Below are 17048 nucleotides of genomic sequence, written 5' to 3'. Positions count from 1 at the left end.
CTCAAGTTTGGGTCCAGGCTGGGCAATTCAGTGACTTAGTGAGACCCTGACTCAAAACAGAAAAGAAAATAGGTCTGGGGATGGAGCTCTGTGGGAAGGTCCTAGGTTAAATCCTCAGTACAAAACAGAAAAGAAAAGGCAGAGCACCCCACACCTGTGACAGGAGGGGAGTGGAACCAGAGCCTGAGGGGCCCAGCCGGCCGGGGCTCAGGGAGGGACCTGCAGGACCGCTGTGCACTGGACAAGCCTAAGGCCGGAAGCGAGCCGACCCGCCTGCCCCTGGGTCCCGAGTGGCCGCGGCTTCTCTCTGGAAGGACATCGCGCCCGAGGAGGGGAAGTCACCGGCTCTGCAGCTGGTGCAGCTGGTTGCCAAGGAAACCCAGCTGCACAGTTCCACGGCTTCCGGCCGGGGCAGCCAGGAGCCTGGTGCCGCTGAGTGCTGCCTGAGGGGCAGGCGGGCGGGACGCCGACAGGCTCACCTGGCGGTCTGCCTTCCACACCACCAGCGCTTCCAATACTTGTCTTCCTGCTGGCGCTTTCTACAAATTCCACAGCATGAAATAAGACAGACTGAAATCTTGGTTTCGATATTGCGCTAATAGATCAGGTATCAAATTAAGACATTTTGGCTTAGGGCTGGGGATTTAGCTCAGTGATGCCGCTGCCTGCCTTGAAAGCCCAAGGTCCCAGTTCGATGCCCGGTACAAAAAAAAAAAGAAATTTTGGCTTATTGGTACGTCAGGGGAACCAATGCATTGCTAGGCAGAGTGGATGCTGACCCTGGCTCTTAATGTAAGCCCATAAGAAGCCAGGTGTGGCAGCTCCCAGCACTCGGCAGGCTGAGGCAGGATGATCTCCGTGAGTTCAAGGCCAACCTGAACTACATAGCAAAACCTTGCCTCAAAAAACAAAATAGCAAGAGAAAAGTTAGGATTCTTATGTTTTACAGATTACAGATTCCTTTAATTTTGTTTAAAGTCACAGACTCATAAATTTATTAAATTTAATATATAATATAGAAACATCAAAACAATTCATTCCAGTAAGAAAATCAGTCATTTTTTCTTTGGAACTACATTACTGTTGTATTTTATTATAATATTATAATATTACATGAAACCCTCAGACTTTCCTCTCTTCAACTTTATTTATTTTTAAGACAGGGTCTTGCTATGTAGTGCAGGGTGGCCTTGAACTCACTGCATAGCCCAGGCTGGCCTTAAACCCATGACAATCCTCCTGCCTCAGCATCCCGAGTGCTGGGATTGCAAGTGTGTGCCACCTTGCCTGGCTATTTTATTAATTTTAAAAAGCAGAAGTAAATAATTCATTCTGCAGCCAGAAATGGTGATTATTTAACAGTGAGTAAGAAGCTTGTTTAACTGTCTTGTGAATAATTAGGATCGTCAGTATTAAGAGATGTGAAAACTTGCAAATTCTTCAGGATCAGCATGGTGTATGGGTCCATGTGAGCTGAAGTTATTTCCTGGCTTCCAGGGAAAGCTCTGCCCAGTGCTTTTCTTTGAGTCACAATGTGAATGGAGGTTTTTGCTGTCACTACACCCCGTGATGTTACCAACAATGGAGGCACTCTGGAAATCCGTGCTCCAGATGTCTAACAATGCTCACATCCTCAGAGCCCAGCAATTTCCCTGTGAGCAACAAGCAGAGGGGGTGGGAGGTTGAGGCAGAAGGACCACCATGGGTTCAAGCCCAGCCTGGGCTATACAGCGAGACCTTATCTCAGAAAACTACAACCAGCCAACCAGAGCAGAGATGCACGTGAAGACAGTGGCATGTGGATGTTCCCCCCAAGGGTCTGTAAGAAAAAGACTGGGGTTCAAGAAATGCCACGTGACGGACAGAGAGAAAAACTGGGCATCGCTGGGCTGAAGAGTCCATGCAGAAGGATGAAGAAGATCTGGCCAGCATTTCAACTTCAGTCAGAAGCTGCGGCTGCCCCCAGTGGCTCCAGGGACATCTTGAGTGGAGCCAAGTCCTCCCCATGCCACCGGCCCAGCAGGTCCCCATCTCTACAGAGGAGGCGCCACGCCACCCCCAGGCCCTCATGGGGCAGCGTGCGGGCACCAGAGCACAGCACCGCGGCGGGCGGGCCGGCGGCTCAGGGGTTGCAGCTGCAGCCCAAGGCCCGGTGTGGCAGATTCCGCCCCTGATGGCCCCTCACTGCAGCCTCATGCCGGCTGAGCGGGTGAGCTCCCAGGCCTGTTTGAGGACACGAATCCACCACCCTTTGCTTCCTTTTTTGCCACAGGGTCTCACTATGTAGCGCAGGTTAGCCTTGAATTCTCTGTGATCTTCCTGCCTCAGCCTCCCAAGTGCTGGGATGACAGGCATGAGCCACCGTGCCTGGTTTAATCATCCTTTAACACTGAAAACTCTGACCATTTTAGTGACACCAGTGCCCGTTTCAATGCTGCGCCATGTGTGGGAGCTGAGAGGAAGTTTCCTATGAAGAGCAGGGTGGTGACAGTGCCCCCTCCCAGGGACTCCCACTTCCGGCGGGAGCTCGGGGACACCCTCGGGGGCACAGGCAGCACCCCAGCCCGAGCCCGGAAGTGTGCCCGCCCCCAGTGGGCTGCATCTCTGCAGTGACGCAGTCCTCCGCCTGCAGCTCTCGCCTCCCCTGCACGTTTCTGGAGCCCGATGGTCGTGTGCCGTGGCACCTGCAGTCATGCAATGGCATGAAGGTCATCACAGACAGGCCTGTGTGGGTGGCTCTTCCCCAAGACCTGCTGCTCTGTGCCAGACTGCGCTGGGTGCTGGGTGCTGGGTGCTGGGTGCTGGGTTTGTGCACAGCCGTCTGTAGCACTTGTCTTCTGAGATCTCAGGCCCCCAGGCCAGGGCCACTGCCTTAGAAATTTAGCCAAACTCTGCCTAACGGGTGCTCAGAAAATAACAGCTGATTTATAGACCTCAGGAGGTACGGATGGATTTATTTAGAAACAGGCTCTCGCTATGTAGGCCAGGCTGGGCTGGAGCTCACGGTGATCCTCCTGCCTCAGCCTCCTGAGTGCTGGGATGACCGGCATGCGCCAACACGGCTGGCCATGAGTTATGTCATTTTATTGGGTCTGAAAGATGTCCTGCCCCATCCAGTCACCACGAGCAAGTGAATCAGCTGTCGTGGGCACAATAGAGGGCAGAGCTTTCTAACTCCGTCCCGAATGACAGATTTGTGGCCGACTTGGGAATTAGCAGGTTGTCACGTGACCCTCGGCAGTGTGAGATTCCAGAGCCACCTGCGGCCACTTGAGCTCCGTTTCCTAGGAAAACTGTGGGTGCCAATCTTTTAACCCTAAAATCCTTCTCCAGGGGCTGCGGTGACCCATGGCCCTTCCGAATGCCTGGTACGTGTGCCAGACGCACTCAGCGTCTAAACACAGCTACGTAGCTAAAAACTCTAGAACCCCACAGAAAGCACGGCAGCCTATTTGGGCCAACTCACCTTTACCTCAACCAGTGTCATTCTGTGCTTTGTTTGAGACTGGGCCGCGCTATGTGTAGTCCAGGCTGGCCTCCAACTCACAATGATCCTCCTGCCTCAGCCTCCTGGACCTCCTCAGGGAATACACAGGCTTGTGGAAGCTTAGCAGTGACAAACCTCCAAGCACACTCAAGCTGTGGGCCAGGGGAAGGAAAGAGGTCCTGCAGTTCCCACCATGAAGCCCTCGAGGCCACCCCAGCCCCTGGGGACGCAGCACTGGGTCTGAGTCCGCACCCGGGTAGCTGTGCTGTGTGACCTGGGGCAGGTCCTAGGCCCTCAGAGGCTCATTTTTCGAGTATAGGACCCGAGGTAGAGACAGCTGGACTCCGAGGCCCAGTCCAGCGCTGTCTCAGCTGCTTCATTCCATGATCAGCCCAGGAGGGTGCTATGGACCCCCGAATCTGAGAGGGGAAGCTCAGTCCTGGGGGGTTCAGCTTTAACCTGACAGCGCCCACCACGCCCACCCGAGAATGGGCCCAGAATAACGCCTGAGGCTGGGCAGCCAGGCGGTGACACAGAGGACAGGATTGACGCTCGGCCAGGCTGCTCAGAGCTATTTCAGGACACCACGTCCGCCACCGTGCTCCCAGCTGCCGCCCCAGCCAGTGGCTCCAGCTCCGGCCTCTGGAACCTGAGTGACAGGCGGGTCTCAGACAACTCCGATGGCTCCCCAAGGCGGGCCCCGCCCCCGGGTGAGGTCACCACATTCAGTGCTGCCAGCTCCAAAGTTGGTCAGGGACGGAAAAGCCACCACCACACCCACGGGCCCAGGGCCCAGCTCGAGCACTCCTCCTCCATTTGTTCCCCATGGCCAGCTGTGTACAATCACTCCCTGAAGCCAGGGAGCTGGTGCATGCCCGTTATCTCAGCACTCGGGAGGCTGAGGCAGGAGGATCGCTGCGGGTCCCAGTGTGTAAACTGGCTTTACTGTACACTTTGGTTACTCTGCACTGGGCCCTGAGCCCCCAACCAGAGACCCATGCCCTGCAGCTACCAAGTAAGATTCCAAGGGGCTGTGGGTGACAGCAGCTGCCAGGAGAGGTGACTCGGTTTCCCCAAAGCCAGTCCACCCAGCCTCCCAGACTGGTTGAGGTGAATCCTCCACACCTGCTCTTGGTCATTCGGGGCCAGACCCGGCTCCCCTGTGACGCCCTCTCTCTTTGGCACTCCACACCCAGTACATTGAGAACCTGAGGGCTCTGGGTCGCACCTCGCTGGCCCCTGCCCACTCTGGTCCGGCGGCCATGGTGTGTCCCGGGGTCACCGCACTGGGCTGGCCCCTGGCCATGCTGTCTGCTCCTCACACACCTTGCTCAGGCAGGTGACAGCCACTCACACAGCATCAGTATGAAAGCTGCAACCCTAGACTGCTGCAGTGCGCAACCTGCCCGGCCATCCACAGCGGCCCTGCCCCTCACACTGTGACAAATTCTCTCAACACAAAGGCTGGAGTGGCCAGGCCTCCATCAGAGCTGCCTAGGACGAAGAGCTCAAGGCCCAGAGCAGCCTGATGACCCCCTGGGCTGGTGCAGGCATCTCACTGCCCTCCCGCCTTCTCCTCTGCCCAGGTCTCAGCAGCCTCCCTATGGGACTCAGCCCGTCACGCCTGTGTTGTCCTGGGGCCTTTGCACCTGCTGCTCCCTCTGCCCGTGGCACCTTCTGCGGGGCACCCACCCCCGGCAGCCACCTCCCCACTTCCTGCTGGGCTCACTCCAGGGCTTAGGGCAGCTTGTGTTTGTGGGAGTGGGGCAGGGTCACCGCTTCCTGGTTCATCCCCTCCGCTCCCAGCTGACTCACTCCTCCCGATTGCTCCGCGCCCACCAGCCACTCTTTCAGGGAAGCTGCTGTGCATGTCCCTGTCTGATGGCAGAACCGCTGGGTGCCAGGCTAACCTGAACCCCACGGGCACGAGTGACACCGCAGGTGCAGGGGCGCAGGTCCCCAGAGCCTCCCGCCAGCGCCCCGCCCCCGCACCTGCTCGCTGTGGTCGCCATGGCGACCCCCCCCCCAGTCCTGCAGGACAGGAGCCTGGGCCCAGAGAAGGCCGCGCATGGACACTGGGGCCAGGACCCAGCGCCTCTCCACCCTCGGCCCCCACTGTCCTGAGGGTGAGGGGACAGCGCCGCCCGGAGACCCAGGGGCGGGCTCTGGGCTCTGATGAGCCGCAGGCTGAATCCCTCTGACAGCAGCGTCCCCGCCCTCGCACCGCAGGAAGCTGTCCTTGCGTCTCCCGCTTGTTCTCCCTTCGCCCTCACAGGAGCACAGGAACCCCGGGGGCTGGCGCTTGGGGAGGTGGGGGGGGGCAGCCGCTTGCTCCCTCCCTCCCCGGCCAGCAGCGGCGCCGGGACCCAGTGTCCAGAACCCACAGACCAGAGCGGGAGCTGGAGCCAGGGGGTACCTAGAACCCGGAGTCTGGGGAGAGCCCTAGTAGGACTCAGGACCTGCAGCCTGAGAGGAACCCAGAGCAGCAGCGGAGCCAGGCCTCCTCTAGCCGGAGTCCTACCCCGGCGAGCCCAGGTGAGCTCAGAGCTGTGCCCGCTGACAGCAGGGCTCCTCCTGCTGTCCCGCCTCTGCCCCACTGTGGCCACGCCCCACGGGGTGCGCTGCATCCACAGGTGCCTGTCACTCACGCTGGGGCAGCGCTGCGAGCTGCTGTAGAGCTCGAGGCCCAGGCCGGGCCGCAGTTCCTTCCCGCGCTGCGGAGCCGCCAACCCGGCCTTACGAGGGAGCCGGTCAGGGGGACCAACGCGCCCGGATGCGGCCCGAGTCCAGTTTGGTCCCGGCCGCTGCTCCTGGTGGAGACTCTGGAGCCCGCGAGGCAGGGACGGAACTGGTGCACCCGATCCACCGCGTCGCTGACGAGTGTCAGGCTTTGCACCGGGTCCCCATGAGGCCCCCCGAGCAACTCACCCGAAGACTCGTGAGTAGGAAAAGGTCCCGAACGGAGCAGAGCTCTGTGTGTGCTTCGACTTCCCTCCCCCACAGGTGGTTCCGCGTGGCACCGTGTGGCTCGTGCGGTGCTGGGCGTGGGGTCTGCCTGCCACGGGCCGGGCATCCCTGGGTCTAGGGGGGGAGGGGAGGCGATGACCCCGATCAGCGTGGCAGGGTCGAGGGGTCATGGGGGGGCGGGCTTCTGACTCGGTCTGTGCGGCCCAGGGCACCACTCGGCTGCCTGACCGTGAACTCCAGCGACCTGCGTCCCGCTCCAGCCGCCGGGGCTGCGGCATCTCCCCACACCCCCATCATCTCCAGCTCACTTCCCGGACACAGCCAAGCCCAGCCAGATTTGCAGCCGATTTCCGGAGTCGGCAGCCGACTTCTAGAACTGCTCCACCAGCTTCCTGGGAATACAGGCTCCCCTGGGCCACCTTCCAGGAGGGAAAACCTCCAATAGTTTTTTTTAAAAATAATTTTGCTTTTTAAAGTTTTGGCTGTGCTAGGCATGGGGCCCAGGGCTTCACATGCTAGGCAAGAGCCCTGGCACTGCTCACATCGCCAGCACGAAGCTGTGCTCCCCAGGGGCGTCTGACAGTGCAAAACATCCCTGTGGTCCCAGTGAGAGACAGGGAGCTCCTCCCATCGCTGGGCAGAAGCCAGGGCTGCAGGTGAGCAGGCCACAGCGTGCAGGAAGGGCGGCCTTCCAGGAAGAATCACCCAGGCCCACCGGTCAATAATGCCCAGCTTGTGTGGTGCACACCTGCAATCCCAGTGCTCTGGAGGCTGAGGCAGGAGGATCACCATGAGTTTGAGGCCAGCCTGGGCTACGCAGTGAGTTCAGCCTGAACTACAAAGGGAGACCCTGTCTCAAAAAAGAAAAAAAAAGGAAGAGAAAGAAGAGGAAGTATAAGAGGAAGAATGGGAAGAATTCAGAAAGCAAAAGGAAGAACTAGAAGATCACATGGCTGTCACCTCAACTCCTGTGACGATTACCGCAGCTGGCTTGGGGCACAGGTAAGAGAGGCGGGTAACTCAGTAGCTTCTAAGCACTCAGACAGCCCCAAGACACTGGCACAGGATGAGCTGGGACTTTGGGGGCCCTTCTGTCCAGGAAGCCAACCTGAGCCCCGGGCCAGGCTCAGCAGCCTGGAATGCGGCGCTGGGAGAGTCTGACGGCCTCCTCTGTGGTCCTGACGTTGAGAGCAAGAGGTCAAGGCAATGGTGAACACGGGGTCGTTCTTGTCCCAGAACAGCTCCCAGGGACGCCAGCACCGTCAGCCCTTTCATCGTGAGTTCTCGTAGTCAGTGCCCGGTGTGCCCACACGGCTCTTATTCTGGGAGCCCGAGTTCCCAGGTCCCCCATTCTTCCTCTCTCTCCCAGCCCAGCCCTTCGCTTACAAGGCCGTCTCAGCTCTGGCCCACAATCCTGACAGGTTGTGAAGCACCATGGCCTCTTGCAAGAGACTGCCGGAGCCAGGTGAAGGTAGGACTTGGCCACCACTGCTGCGCGGGCATCTGGCAGGAGCCATCCCTACCTCATTACCACAGCCACTCCAGATCCCACGCCTCCTTCACCAAGGCAGACTTGGGGGTACCTGAGTGTGACCACACTACCAACAAAGGCTGACCACGCTTGTTAGGGTCTAGGTCTAAAGTGTCCCTCAAAAGCCTCACACATTTGGAAGGCGACTGATCACAGAGGCACCACACTCATTTGTGGACTCATCCATTGATGAGTTCGTGGCCGACTGTGCTGCTAGGAGGAGGGCCTGGCTGGAGGTGTCACTGGGGCCATGACCGGGAAGGGTGTGTTCTTGTCCCCAGTTCTCCCTCCCTGTCTGCTTCCTGGCCGCCATGCAAGGAGCAGCTTTCCTCCACCACACCCTTCTGCCGTGATGTTCCTGCCTTGGAGCCAGCAGACCATGGACTGAACCCTCTGAACCCATGAGCCACATTAGGCCTCTGCTCCTTTAAGCAGCAGGTGTCAGGAACTGTGCCCCAGGGAGAGGAAAGTGACTAAGACAGTGCTCTCTTGTCCAGGCCACACATTTCCCCCCATCGGGGTCTGGCCTCATCAGGTCGGCCCGTCCACTTGCATGCCAATCATGAGTGACACACAGCCCTGCAAGACTCCACTGGTCCCAAATCACGGAACACACTCTATGATGTCTGTTTCTACAAGAATAATCACTGCTCTGGAGCTGCGTGCCCAATGTGGTAGGTGCTAGCCATAGGTGCTTTTTACATTCCAATTAGTTCACAGGAAATACAGTTGGATATGCAATTGTGACAGCGCCGGTGGCTCCCACAATGCCCTGAGAGTTACAGGGTGTCCACATCACTGTGGGAGGTGCCACAGCCAGGTCCCCTGGGCCAGGGACACATGTGCCATGGGGCTCTGAGGTCTCTCTCAGGGCACCTGGGGTGAGGGATGCTAGCTGCTCAGTCCACACGGAAATCCCGTCTTGAGGGTGTCACTGGGTCACCTAAGGGATGGCCTACAGGAAGGGAGTGGGAAGGATGGCCATCAAGGCCAAGGCGGGCAGAGCAGACAGTGGAGGAGGTTACAGCATCATGACAACTTTAAGCCTCCTGCAGCAGTTATGCTTGAGAGGGATCATGACCACTGTGTCATTTTTCAGGCCAGGAAGGGGGTGGAGACGGCCTGTCCCAGGACAGTGGTGGCAGCGGGCGCTGGCTCTCACCCACCTGCTGATTCCGGAGTTCGCTCCTGCCAAGGCATCTCACATTCCGCCCACCCAGCTCTCTAGGCACCGGCTTTGTGGGAAGTACAGCGAGGGGCTCAGGGAATATGCCAGGCAAATAAATCCGTGAACTACTGTTCCTGATGCCTGAAGCTCTGAGATCTCACTTTTTATAGCTCTCTGTTGCGTGCTCGACTTGGCGCTCGACTCCGCTCTTGGGAAAGGACCCGAAGACTGGCTCAGTGGTTGGTGTGGCTTGGACACAGAGCTGAGCGGCCCTTCCCTGGCATAAGTCTCGGGTTAATCTCCAGCTTTCAGTGGGGCACAGTGGCTCTTGACTGTAATCCCAGCCACTCCAGAGGCTGAGGCAGGGGGATTGTAAATTCAAAACCAGCCTAAGGAATTTAGCAAGACCATCTCAAAAACTCCAAAACTAACAAAACAACAGCAAAAGGGCTGAGGGCGTAGTTCAGGGGAGGAGCACTTGTCTAGCATGTATGAGGGCCTGAGTTCAATCTCCATCCAGTACTGCAATAAAACAAACAAAAACAATAAGGACACCGCCTCCTACACCCCATACCCTACTGCCACCTCAATAAAATGGAAGGCTCCGCCCACAGGCATCAAATTAGAGAAGCCTGTGTGTTGGCCTTGAGCAATGTTTCTTCTGACAGGATGTGTGGTTAGGGTCCCACAGCAGGGGGATGGGGCTCCCACCCCCTGCCCTGCCCACCCCCGGCAACATCAATCCTCCTGTGCTCTAGCTATTCTCTCAATGTTCTGGTGCCTCGCTCTCAAGTATGAATGGACAACCGAGGGTCCCCACTCATCCAGACAAAGCTCCACGGTGAAGTACAGAGTCCAAAACAGACAGAAGCACTGTGCCTGCCTGGCAAGCACAAGGTCCTGAGTTTGATTCCTGCTACTGAAAAAAAAAAAAAAGAAGAAACAGGAAGCAGCAGACCAAAAGGCAGGGAACAAAAGATATGTCAGAAGCCAGGCATGGCTGACACCTGCAATCCTTCAGGAGGCTGAGGCAGGAGGACTGCTATGAGTTTGAGGCCAATCTGGGCTACATATCGAGACCTTGACTCAAAGACCAACCAACCAACAAAGAAAAGAAAAAAAATGCCAGAAAAAGACAAAACACCAAAGTGAACACCCTCAGCGTGGTGGGACAAGTGAACTAAGAAAGGATGCTGTACAAGAGCAACACAGAACCACCACCCAGAAGGCTAGAAATTAATTCAGAGCAGGTCAGCTTAGCGGAAGGAGGGAGACGAAGTTGTGTGATCTCCCACCCAGCCTCGCCAAAAGACAAAACACTTGAACCTAGGAGTGAAAAGGAAGTTCTTCCCAACAACAGCAGAGCCTGAAATCCAGAACAGAGCATGTGGTGCAGATGGTAAAACAACTGAAGGCCAGAATTTCAGGGCCAGGTTTCCAGGCTGAAGGAAGCCGGCGACTGCTCCACAAATGGGAATCGGAGCACAGAGGGCTGAGAGCTGAATGGAGAGTAGGCAGCCGTTAGGCAAGAGACTGAAACAGTTCAAGGCCTCCGAATTCTCAGCCCTGAAAGCCAGAATAAAGTGGGGGAAATTGTGGTAGAAAACTGTTTTTAGTTTTACTTTTTATTTTATGACTAGGTGATAACAGGCACGTGGCTCAGGTATCAGAAGAGGGGGAAAAACCATACTTGACCACCTCCTTCACCTACCTCCCACGTGGCTCTGCTAGGGGTTCCTACAGGGCTCTGTCAGCAGTGCCAGCGAATCACAACCTGTGTCACACACAGGACCACACCCTGCTGTCATTTTCTGCACCTTGCTCACGTCAATTAACACATGCTGGAAACTGCTTCAAAGAGCACACAGAAATCCTCCTTAATCTTTGGAAAATTATTTTTAATCTGGAACTCTAAATGCAACCAAACTATCAATAGAGGATGAGGGTAGAATAAAGACATTTTCAGACATCCAAATACTTAGAAAAGGCATTCTTGTTGAGAAAGTTACTGAAGGATGTGTTCCAGGAAAATGAGATAGCAATTCAAAAAAGATGACAACACACAATCTAGGAAAAAGGAATCTAATAAAAAACAGGGACAAGGGCTGGGGATTTAGCTCAGTGGTTCCTGTGCCTGCCTTGTAAGTGCAAGGTCCCAAGTTTGATTGATTCCTGGTACCAAAACAAAAACAAAAACAGGGACAAAAGACATTCTCAGAATGGTGGCAAATGGAATGATAGCTTTGGTGAATCCTGAGAGTACCGAGACCAGAGTCCAGGGCAGGATCTCTAGGGGAAAGGTTTCTGGGGGGTAAATACATGGAATTGATAGGTTACCGGATCTGTTTAATAACATAGAAAACAGTATTATGAAGGGTTCTGCTGAAGTTTGCGAAGAATTAGGAACGATACATCTGTAGATGGGTGAGAAGTTAAAAAAGAAAGAAAGAATTAATGCCTGGGAAAGTAGAAAGCTGTATAAAGGAAGGTTATATAGCACACTACCTGGCTCTGTAGTCAACACGATCTACATCGTTTTCAACATCACCCACACTTCCTAAACATTCACTATGTGCAGTCACAGTGCTGAGGGCTTTTCATGAAATATCACACTGGCTCTCATAAGCACCCTGTGAGAAACGCACTCTTAGAATTTCCCGTCATACTTACGGGGTGGGGACGGAGGCCGAAGTGGTTGGGTAGCTTGCCCTGGGTCATGGGAAAAGGGGCAGAGTCAGGATTCAAATCCCAGAGATTGACCTTAGCACTGAGGCTCTCAGCCGGCCCATCCTCTGCACAAACGTGTCGCTTAACCCCAATGACACCGTGGCTGTGGTGTGGATGAGGGGAGGAAGAATGGGGACAGCATGGACCCGGGCTCACAGGCACAGGTTGCACCCTAGCCCAGTGAGCCCCGGTGGCACCTGAAGTTGGCAAAGCTGTAAGAGGCACACAGACACGTCACTTGCGAGAGTGGAGACAAGCAGCTGGTCATTTAGGGCTCACAGGGCCTCAAGGGTCTGGCGTTTAGTGGGCACTGCCCTGGGGGTGTCTGGCGCACACTGAGGAGGACCCCAGTGCACACGAGTCCAGTCGGCCGGAGCACAGGGTGGAGAAATGAGTCAGTGTTTTCAAGCTGCAAGGGGCCAGAGGGGAGGAGAGGAAGCGAGGCAGGGGGCCCGAGGTGCTCACGGACATCACCCTGTGGCCCACAGGCCGACTGGGGACAGTGTCCCAGGGATGGGGAGAAGCTGGCTGGCCTGGGGGACGGCGCCTGGGACAGGGGCTTGCGAGGAGCCCCAGACCTGACCCAGAAACAGCTGGGAGGGTACCCAGCACCTCACAGCTGCTGGGCAGCCTCGGTAAGTCCCCTGGAGTCTCTGACCCTGTTTTCTCCATCTGACAGGATTCTGCACCGTGACAGGGCTGGACACCCAGGCAGGGCTCACGGGCCACAGCCAGGTCCCCTGTGCCACTTCCACCACCCTCTTCAGGGCTCCATATACAAATCCCAACCCTAAAGCCGAGTGTGGTGGTGCACACCTGTTATCCCAGTACTTGGGAGTCTGAGCAGGAGCATCGCTGTGAATTCAAGGCCAGCCTGGGCTACATAGCGAGATCCTGTCTCAAAAAACCTGACCCAAACCAAAACAAAGCACCCAACCCTAAGCTGGGGCAAGGGGTGCTGAAGACTTGCCAAGGAGGGGGCAGCTGGCCTGGATAGAAACAGCCGCAGGTGGGGCTGGGCTCCAGTGGCCAGCAGGAGTGTCCACAGCCGTGTTCAGACCCCTCTCCAACTGGAAGCATCTCCCAGGGTCACTTATGTGGTCCAACTGCAGGGCACTGGCCCCGCCCCCCAGGGCCTCGCACATGAGCCTCCAGGACGTCTGTCTGCCGGTCCCGGGTCCCGGGCTGAGAGGGCCACGGCACCGAGAGGCTGAGGCAGTGCTCTTCACGGTCCCCGCCCCAGCTTCAAATGGCCGGTGCTGCTGGACCGCGCCTTGCAGGCGGTGGTGGGGCTTGTTCTGCAGAGCTGGGGTTGAACCCAGGGCCTTCGTGTTGAACCACATCCCGGCTCTTTTTATTTTCTAAGACAGGGCTCTACTAAGCCTGGGCTCTGCTAAGCCCAGGTGCTTGTGAGCCTTCTGCCTCAGCCTCCGGAGCTGCTGGGATGACAGCCACTGCCCTGCCGTGCCAGGTTCCAGGTGGTTTTAATCAGTGCAGCCATCTCAGGAAAGCAAATTCACAGGGAATGGAGGGGTGGCCCCCGTGGGTCCCGCCTGAGACGGGGCCACACTCCATCCCCAGCAGGCGAGTGAGGGTGAAGGCTGCCCCAGGCCACCTGGGGCACAGAGTGAGCCTTTCTCCACCCACAGCGAGAGGCTCCGACTCTGCTCTGGGGAGGAGAGGCCAAGGCCTGAGCTCCCGTCACCAAAGCCAGCACCCGGGACCTGTGGGGCTGCAAAGGGGACGGTGCACACGTCCCCAGAGGTCCCCAGATGGGCGGCGGCACACAGCTGCTGAGGACCACTGTCCTCGGCTTGAGCACAGTGTGAACGGGGAGTCTGGAATGCGTCCTGAGCCACCAGCAGGAGCAGGGGACGCCATCGGCGAGCTAATGCCGCCCCTGAGATTTATTTTTGGTTGTTTGGGACAAGGTCTTGCTGTGTAGCTCAGGCTGGCCTTGAACTCACTATGTAGCCCAGGCTGGCTTCGAACTTGAGATGATCCTCCTGCCTCAGCCTTCCAAGTGCTACGATTACAGGTGTTCACCGCCACACTGGCTGCATCCACATGATTAAAACCCCAGCTTGGGCTGGGGGTTTGGCTCAGTGGTTCTGCCACCTGCCTTGCAAGTGCAGGGTCCTGAGTTCGATGTCATGTACCAAGAAAAAAAAAAACCAAAACTCAAAAAACCCAGCCCGCCTGCTATCTGCTTACCCCATTGAGCTGGGGCATAGCTGGGAGTTGAGGCCTGGGCTTCTGCTCAGACCAGCCGCAGCAGGACGGGTTCCCCAGCCCCAGACTCCTGAGACCTGGCCTAGACCTGCCCTGTGCCTGGCAAGGCATGTTCTGCAGCTGCCCTGCCTTCTCTGAGGTCCCTCACAGCCCCCCATAGGCTCCAGGACGGGCTCAGGCCACTGGCAGACCCAACTCCACGCCCCGGGGACCACGTGACCCGGCTCAGGGCCCTGTCACAGAGTGGCCAGGAACACCTGGCAGCATGGAGGGCCCTCAGGGAGAGCCTTGAGTTCAGTGCTGCACCCCCAGGTTGGTGTGGCCCACAGGAGGCCTGGCGCTGTGACATCACTCAGGCTCCCAGGGTCTGGGAGGGGCTGCCGGGCAGAGCAGGCTTCGAGGGAAGAGCCCGGCCCTGGTGGGGACACAGGGCCCTGTCTGTGCCCGGGGCTCAGGACCTCTTTCCCTCTGGTCCCACCTGAGGGCATCGTCCTCCCTGGTTTCCCAGAGCCTTCAGGGCCATGCACACCCTTTCCAGCCCGATCTCTGAGCTCAGGCACCATCCAACTCATCTGACCCAGCTCCTCCAGGCGGAGCCCCCTCCCCAGGACAGGGACTCCGACAGCACCGTGCTGGTCTGCGGACTCAGTGTCCTTTTTTGTAAGAACTCCAGAATTCACAGACACACACTGGCCACTGAACCGTGAGTTTAATTTTCAGCGGGGAAATGAAACAGGATTTGCAACGCCATGCACAGCGCAGCCTGGTTCCCTCGAGGTGAGCCAGTGAGTGCCCCGGGTGCATCCACGACAGGCCGGGGCTGCATCTGTCAGAGGGAGCGTGTGGGGACCACTCCCGCTCCAGCATCCTTCCCGGCACCTTGGACACGGACACCTTCTGTCTGCCCCAGGCTGCCCAGGGCACAGAGTGAGCCTTTTCCCACCTGCAGTGAGAGGCTGCAGGAAACTGGAGCTGAGGAAACCAGCTCAGGGGCGGGGACAGGCACTTTCCAGCAGGACGGAGCCTGGGGCCACAGCCCGGGCTGACTTGGAGTCTATCTTTGTCACCGCCAGCTGTACCTCGAGGGGCAGGGCCCAGCTAGGGCCATGAGCAGCCAGATTCCTTGGCCTCCTTCAATCTATTTTTATGCAACCAGCAGATAAGAGGTGGACTTTGGGGCGCTCATTCTTCTCGTTCCTTCACCCCTCAACCCTGCTGGAGAGGTGAGGCCCGGTTCCCTGCCCCTCTGGCGCTCCCGGGGCTACGGTCGTTCTGGGCTGTGGTCAGATGCACACATACACGCCCATCTTCACGGGGACTATGCTTGAACTGCTAGGTTTAGTGAAGGTCTATATTTAGCCCAGGTCTCCTAGTTCTATTTCTAACTTCTGCAACAGACACCAGTGAGCACTACTACGGGCCTGGCTCTGTGCTGTCTCGGGACACAAAAGTTAGGGGCTGGCTCCCTGGGGTCACTGTCCACATGTGAACACATGACAAGGCACCCTGACAGCCACATCAGGTGCACAGGGCGAAGAAGGGGGCCTGGGATGACAAGGGAGAGCTAAGCACAAGGAGGTCTCCCAGAGGGCACATCATCTATTGGGTTTCGAGGGATGAATAGGAGTTTGCTGAGAAGGCTTTTTCCATCTCATACACAGAAAAATATGTTTCTATTCTCTCAGCACCCAACACATACTGATTGCCACATGACCATAAAAGCAAAATCATCCTTTACAACTACAGACGGCTAAGAACCAGTTACCGGGTAGACCCCCAATAAACAGCTGATGGATGGAACCAGGCAGGAGCTGCTAAATTGCTAAGTTTTCCAGCAGGAGCAAGGGTGTGAGGGGACTCCCTATCACGCCGCACCAGGAAACCAGTGCAGAGAGCTGCAGAGCACCCTTCGAATTTCTGTCAGGTGAATACACACACCTCCACGGAACCGACTCCGACGGTACTGAGAGGGGCAGGTCAGGACGAAGCCCCTCGTCCCTCCTGGGCCCCAAGCAAATCGGTCTCGACCGGAAACCGCTGCCACCAATCTGCTGTCCACCTTCCCGGTGTCGCCCTAGTCATTCATCGGGCCTTAGGGCTGAATCCTTGGGGCGCCCAGCCTTCCTTCCGGGAATCACACCGAGTTCATCTCCCAGTGGGACCCAGGTCCCAGGACTCCGCCCGGAACCTCGGGTGTCGCCCAGGTCCACCCGCGTGGCTCCGCAGTGACTGCTGCTGCCGGGCGGTGTCGCTCGGACCCGGCCACCCCAGCCGGGGGGCCTGGGTCGGGCCTGATCTCGGGCAGCCTGGGGCGGTGCAGACCCTCCCGGGGCGGCGCCACAAAGCGGGGCGCTCCTGCCCACCCCACGCGGGCCGGGCCCGAGGGCCGCTGCGCCCGGCTCTGCAGTCCACTTCGGGGGAGCCGGCAGCGCCCAGGCCCGGCCGCCGCCCCGCCCTGCCCTGCCCTGCCCTGCCCAGCCCAGCCCAGCCCAGCCCAGCCCAGCCCAGGACCCGCACCGAGCCGCTCACCTCGCGCGCTATGCGGCTCAGCGCGTCGTCCTCCGCCGTCAGCCGCTCGCGCTGGGGCAGCCGCCTGCGCCCTGCGCCCTGCGAGCCCATGGCCCCGCGTGTGGGCGCAGCTGCATCCGCCGCCGCCTCTGCGCCCGCGTCCCCGCGCGGCGTCATGGCGTCACGGCGGGCCGGGGGCGCGGGGACGCACGGCCGGGGGCGCACGGGCGGGGCGGCACGGGGAGGGGGCGCGGGGCCCTCTGGGGACGCCCAGCGCTGTCCCCACGCGAGCGCCTGCGGAGGCTTTGCGCGTCCCGCGCCGGCCCGTGCAGCTGTTGCGGGAGGATGGAAGCTGCTCCGCTCTGCCTCCGACACCCGGGTGCACCCAGGAGCCCGCGTGGGGAGGCTGTGGGAGCCCTCGCCTGCGC

At 58.2% G+C, this 17048-nt stretch overlaps 1 protein-coding gene across 33 annotated transcripts in view; it reads right to left on the bottom strand.

Annotated features, from left to right (window-relative positions):
- Positions 1–16779, bottom strand: part of Lrrfip1 (LRR binding FLII interacting protein 1) — a 102395-nt gene extending 85616 nt beyond the window's left edge. For 24 of the 33 annotated variants that reach the window (XM_087209526.1, XM_087209529.1, XM_087209528.1 and 21 more), the window contains exon 1: positions 16642–16779. In XM_087209526.1, the coding sequence (XP_087065652.1) occupies positions 16642–16731 (90 nt within the window). In that variant the 5' untranslated portion in view covers positions 16732–16779. The remainder of the gene's footprint in view (positions 1–16641) is intronic. The other 9 variants (XM_013066939.3, XM_087209509.1, XM_087209510.1 and 6 more) reach the window with 1 other exon arrangement.
- Positions 16780–17048: the final 269 nt, after the last annotated feature.

Source organism: Heterocephalus glaber, unplaced genomic scaffold (assembly GCF_053883595.1).
Source record: "Heterocephalus glaber isolate CG9 unplaced genomic scaffold, H.glaber_assembly_v1.0 deba00001004, whole genome shotgun sequence".
In the NCBI taxonomy this organism is placed as follows: domain Eukaryota; kingdom Metazoa; phylum Chordata; class Mammalia; order Rodentia; family Bathyergidae; genus Heterocephalus; species Heterocephalus glaber.
The sequence above is the reverse complement of the archived record's forward strand: the minus strand, read 5'-3'. Positions and strand labels throughout refer to the sequence as shown.